This window comes from the organism of the source record quoted next, unplaced genomic scaffold, assembly GCF_019419815.1.
Source record: "Pyrus x bretschneideri cultivar Hongxiangsu unplaced genomic scaffold, Pyrus_bretschneideri_v1 Contig8, whole genome shotgun sequence".
Classification (NCBI taxonomy): Eukaryota; Viridiplantae; Streptophyta; class Magnoliopsida; order Rosales; family Rosaceae; genus Pyrus; species Pyrus x bretschneideri.
This window is the reverse complement of record NW_025999820.1, coordinates 7,162,529-7,168,243: the sequence shown is the minus strand read 5'-3', so window position 1 is coordinate 7,168,243 and position 5,715 is coordinate 7,162,529. Positions and strand designations below refer to the sequence as shown.

General features: G+C 38.4%; 1 protein-coding gene across 1 annotated transcript; it reads right to left on the bottom strand.

The window, feature by feature from the left end:
- Positions 1–231: 231 nt before the first annotated feature.
- On the bottom strand, positions 232–5,406 carry LOC103941522 (succinate dehydrogenase [ubiquinone] flavoprotein subunit 1, mitochondrial). Its single transcript, XM_009351729.3, has 16 exons — positions 5,170–5,406; positions 4,530–4,697; positions 4,322–4,409; positions 3,934–4,080; positions 3,692–3,832; positions 3,115–3,200; positions 2,921–3,013; positions 2,765–2,828; positions 2,458–2,601; positions 2,131–2,318; positions 1,848–2,022; positions 1,598–1,768; positions 1,350–1,419; positions 1,135–1,255; positions 1,024–1,061; positions 232–651 (listed from the first exon to the last, which is right to left on the bottom strand). Exons 1-16 carry the CDS (start codon positions 5,272–5,274, stop codon positions 549–551), a joined length of 1,902 nt encoding a protein of 633 aa, XP_009350004.1. The 5' UTR covers positions 5,275–5,406; the 3' UTR covers positions 232–548.
- Positions 5,407–5,715: the final 309 nt, after the last annotated feature.

The following is a 5,715-nucleotide window of genomic DNA, read 5'->3' as shown; positions in this document are numbered from 1 at the left end:
AAATGAACTAGCAATAATATAGTTTAAATTCGTATTTGACGAGAATTGAACCTTAAAACTTCACTTACAAATGAAATAAAATACCACTTAACAGTAGTACTAAGTCGTAGTTTTAGCCATTCTAAAGTTGAAACAATTGTGTCCTCGTTGGAGGTAGTAGACGTCCAATCCCTCGATTTAAAATCATTCGACCATATCTTCGATATAGCGTTATCGATTCAAATCTAATCGTAAACATCAAACGAGGCCTATAGGTTAAATACATTTGAGTCGCAAGTCAAAGTCCAACAAATCGCCTACAGAGGCTCTAAACCAAAAACACTAACGAATTAAATACATTCGGAGATTTATTCCCCATTGCTTCAAATGCACATTCCAATCCTCGATTGAAATTATTGATGCCATCAGTTTTAACCCAGAGAAATGCAACACATTATTAGTCAAAAAGCACAATTGACAGAATTCTTCCTTACGGATTCACTACATGCTCGTAAAAGGATTATCCACGCCACTATAGATGACCAGCTCTGCAGCCTAGCCGGACCTTCTCAGTAGACACGAGCTTTAGGTGGGAACGTCTCGATTTCATCATCTAATGTGTTCATGTGAACCGGTCTGTAGTCTAGTCGGACCTTCCCATTTTCCCAGTATCTGCATTGAAAATGAACATAATTTATACAATGAAATGCCGAGAATCGATAACGACATATTTCCCAAAACATTCTCAGTTAGAACTTAGAATAGACAGCCAAACAAAGAACGTGTATTTTTAACAATCGAGTCTAAAGTTCCTTGTGACTTTGAAACTGCCTCGTCCAAACATAGGACAAAAGGTGTGAAGTTATAAAATATAAAGACAACAGGCTAATGAAACGTTCGCCGTTACATTCGAACTTTGCCTAGTGGGGATAAACTGTTTGATCTATCAAGTAATTGTGAAGGGAATTTTGCCAAACTGACAATTCTACCTGTGTTTTCTATTTAATTTAATATTATTCTAAAGAGGATGGAAAATTGACTTACCCCAGTGTATGTTTCATCCATTTCTCATCATCCCTTGTCTGCAAAACCAGAGCAAATTTCATTATATAGTGGCAGGGAAAAGACATTCTAACTAAAAGAAACAGGACTAACTGTGAAATCTTCACGCGCATGTGCTCCTCTGCTTTCTTTCCTGGCTTCAGCGGAATGCATGGTGATACAGGCATTTATCAAAAGGTTTTCCAACTCTATGGTCTCTATTAAGTCAGAGTTCCTGTCAAAAGATATTATTTTCCAATTGTAAGCTCATAAAATATAAAACAAATGAATATACTTATTTGTCAACATTCTTGCGTAAAACTTCTCACCATATCAAACTCCGATCCTTCAATTGAACATCATGAAAGCTCTCCCATGCCTTGTCAATCAACTGAGCACCTACAGAAGAAACACGGAAAGGGGGTAAATCAAAGGTTGCAATATTAACTTATCTTGAACCTATAAGTTTGGGGAGAATGAGATCTTCAGTTTCAGGATAATACAATGAAGCCACTTGACGTATCCAGAAAGTTAGAAAATGGAGTCAAGGCATTGTAACTTCTGTGAATAGGAATACCTTCTTCTAATGTTTCTTGTGTGCGGAACACAGCAGCATTATTTTGCATTATTCGTTGCATATTCAACCGGATTTTTGAAGTTGGCAATGAGCCGTTTGAATTCCTTATTTTGTCCAACCATGCAATGGTCTTCTCTCCAGCATCCTTTTCCAGGGGCTTTTGTTTCTCCCCTACACAAATCAATTAGAGAAGTTTTAAGTCACATATATTATTATTGAGTCATCTTCATTAGCAAAAAAATTAGCTTGCCTGGTTTATGGATCTCTGCAACTCTATTTGCACAAGCTCGACCAAAAACAACAATGTCAAGGAGTGAATTTGCACCAAGCCGATTGGCACCGTGAACAGATGCACAGGCTGCCTCCCCAGCTGCCATTAACCCAGGAATTGTTACATCTGGATCATCACCTTTAATGGTAACTACCTGAAAAACAAGAGAGCGTGTTGGTGAGCAAAAGCAAACTTTCACAGAATGAACTACATTGCAGGCCATTGACTAAATAACAAGGGGACAAACTACATCAACTCATACCTCTCCGTGGTAATTTGTTGGAATTCCACCCATATTATAGTGCACAGTAGGTAAGACAGGAATAGGCTCCTTTGTAACATCCACACCAGCGAAAATGGCAGCAGTTTCGGAGATACCAGGAAGCCTCTCCTTGAGTACATCTGGGGGCAAATGATTCAAGTGGAGATAGATGTGGTCCTTCAAGGGTCCTGATGAAAACAACTGTAAGAGTTACTACACCACACACCCAAAGCATAGAAAAAAAAAAAAAAAAGCAAGCTTTGCTCAAAGACAGACAGCAGCATCAGCAAGGATGAAGGTCAATATCATTTCAGAACGCATCTTTACCTACACCACGACCCTCTCGGATTTCCATAGTCATAGATCTCGACACAACATCCCTAGAAGCAAGATCTTTCGCTGTAGGGGCATATCGTTCCATAAATCGCTCACCTTCACTATTCCTAAGGATACCACCTTCCCCTCGTGATCCTACAAGTTGCAAAAATAATCACATTATACCATTTTCTAACTTCAATTGAACTGCGACTAAAGCAACATAACAAGATGATAACAAGGTTAGATTACATAGCGGATCATATAACCAAATTTGAGGATATCCTAACAATTTTATAAAAATCTTAAGTAATCTAACCTTCAGTAATGAGGCACCCAGCACCATATATACCAGTAGGGTGAAACTGCACAAACTCCAAATCCTGCAGAAGGGACATACAACAATAAAATATACAAACAAAGACCGTGAAAGCTTGCTTTAGATTCAAGATTGGGAAGGACCAAAACACAAAACCTGAAGCGGGAGACCAGCACGTGCAACCATTGCATTACCATCTCCAGTGCAGGTATGTGCTGAGGTTGCAGAAAAGTATGTTCTACCATAACCCTGAGAGAACCACAGAAGATAGATTTAGATATGATTGCCTAAATGCAATAAGATGAACATCAATGATGTATCTCTAATGGAAACAAAAACAAAAAATATACCCCTGTGGCCAAAATTGTTGATGATGCTTGGAACCGATGTAAAGTTCCATCCTCCATATTTAATGCAATGACTCCTTGGCAGGCCCCTGAATATTCAATCTCAATAATCAATTACCTTAACAACCGCACACTGAATACAATCCTTTTGTCATATTCTACATGCAATTCTATCAATAAAAGAGTCAATCTTACAGTAGAGATAGCTGAACATTTTACACAGTATACAACACGCTCGTAATATACCAAAGCATCAACATGTAAGTATGAACCTTCAAAATGGTGAGGATTAAGATTTACATCTACAAGTGGAAGAAGGGTTCTCATGATAACACTTCACTAAATTTGAATTTTATGTACGAGAGCAAGTTAAAATAACAAATTCATTTCATCTGTGGTGCATTCCAACTATCTCTTATGAAAGGCAAGTCTGAATATAACTAATTACTTCTGATATTCTTCTGGTTTGTTGAAAGGGTAGCATCTTCCAACAGTTAAATTACCAAGACACAGAGATTGCAGCTTGCACTGATTTTTTTTTTCTTTAGATAAGGTGTGTGTCAAATATGCATCAACTTACCCTCACTGTCCATCAAAAGATCCAAAGCGAAGTATTCAACAAAAAATTGTGTATTATGTTTCATTGCTTGTCCATAGAGAGTATGCAATAGAGCATGCCCAGTTCTGTCAGCAGCACAAGCACAGCGGTATGCCTGTCCACCTACAGGGTAGCAAGATAATGGTAAAGGAAGCCACTGTCAGACAATAGAAACCATAAGATAGAGGTACCAACTTCAAACCTGCATGGATACATCGTCTCACCTTTTCCAAAGTCAAGACTTTGACCACCAAATGCACGTTGATATATTCTTCCATCTTCGGTTCGAGAAAACGGCAATCCATAATTTTCAAGTTCGATCACAGCTTTCGGAGCCTCTCTACACATATACTGGATGGCATCCTGATCACCTATAGGAACATGAAACCCTTACATGTCAAATACAACCAAAAAGTCATAAAACCACAAAATCTGTGTCGATCTGTCTGCAAGTGCACAGTGGGCATGCAGGAGTATGCGTGCCTAGGAAATTCTTAAACAGCTAAAATAGGATAACTTTATAATCTATACAGCCAAGTATTTTTCTGTATAACACCCTCAGCCCAATATCAAATGAAATCATAGTTGTGTCAAATTTAACAGGTAACATACCCAGCCAATCGCTTCCCTTGACTGTGTCATACATATGCCACCTCCAGTCATCCTCAGTCATATTTCCTAATGCAGCATTTATACCACCCTACGCACAACACATAGCATAAACAAGGATAACCAATCGAAAGAAACGAACTTTACATATTCACATTATTTCGAGGGACCTATATGCAATAGTCGGATCAAGTTCTGCGATATCTCATACCTGGGCTGCAACAGTGTGGGAACGAGTTGGAAAAAGCTTAGTAATGCAAGCAGTGTTAAATCCATGCTCCGAAAGTCCGATTGCTGCTCTCAGCCCCGCACCACCAGCCCCGACGACCACTGCATCATAAGTATGGTCCACCACAGTGTACGGAGAACGTCCTGTAGCCTGCATACAATCGATCACAAGTGATAAAGCCTGAACTTGCACATATATTAAATAACAATCAACTGGTCAAATAGAGTGTTAAAATGATTGAAACCGAAAAAGGAATAACTTCGAATCAAACTTTAGCTTTCAAAGGAAACTAATCCAATTAGCAGCAATGAGGCCGTTTCGAATTCGAGGAAATGGAAAAGCAGACACATGTAAGCATAGATTCCCTTATTTCCTGCTAATTCTCGGCAACCAAACAGAACAGGAATGTAAAAATCAAGTACATGCACATATACAATGAAAAATACCAAAACAATCAGCTCGAATCCGATTAAAATCCAATAAATTCATCCAAAAATCAACAAAAAAATAAAAAAGTTGCGTCTAATTTCCAATGAAGCTTTGCAGAGCAAATGAAATCAATAATCAAGGATAAAACGACGAACAAGTTGGAAAAAACCAAAGATTGAGAGAGTTATCGTACGGATTCGGAGGAGAAGAGCCTGGAGAAGTAAGATCTAAGAGAGTCAGTGGAGGCGGATCTCTTGGAGGAAGAAACGCCGAGCCCACGAGAAACGCAGCGCCACATCTCGCCGGAAGCAGTGGTAGCTCTGGGGTGGTGTTTGGTAACGGGTTTATCTCTGTCCGGGGTTCGTTTTTTATCGGCGTCGCAGTGGGAGGCGTAATGAGAAGCGCAGCATGTGATTGGCGAAATGAGAAGGGCTTTTGATCACCATGTGCTTTTTGAGTTTTCAGCTTCTAATTTTCAGGTTTTTTTTTTAATTTTTTTTAATTTTTTTTTTTAAATTGTTATCGAGTGTGTCGTGTGATTTTTGTATGTCACTAAAGTTCAATAAAATTTTTATAGGAAGTCAATAATGCTTTATGGCACGGAAATATGTTTAACTCTTATAAATGATGAATGACGAATTCGATATCTAAAAATGGTTAACTTATTATGTCGCTTAGTTCAACTTCGTCTTGCACAAAATATCATAATAAAAAAAATACCAATTCATGTCACTTAGTA

Coding starts and splice junctions, on each gene's coding strand:
- LOC103941522 (XM_009351729.3), bottom strand. CDS start 5,274: ATGTGGCGCTGCGTTTCTCGTGGGCTCGGCGTTTCTTCCTCCAAGAGA. Junction 3,833..3,933: donor AAGTCTTGACTTTGGAAAAG/GTGAGACGATGT, acceptor GCTACCCTGTAG/GTGGACAGGCATACCGCTGT. Junction 1,420..1,597: donor ACAAGAAACATTAGAAGAAG/GTATTCCTATTC, acceptor TTTCTTCTGTAG/GTGCTCAGTTGATTGACAAG.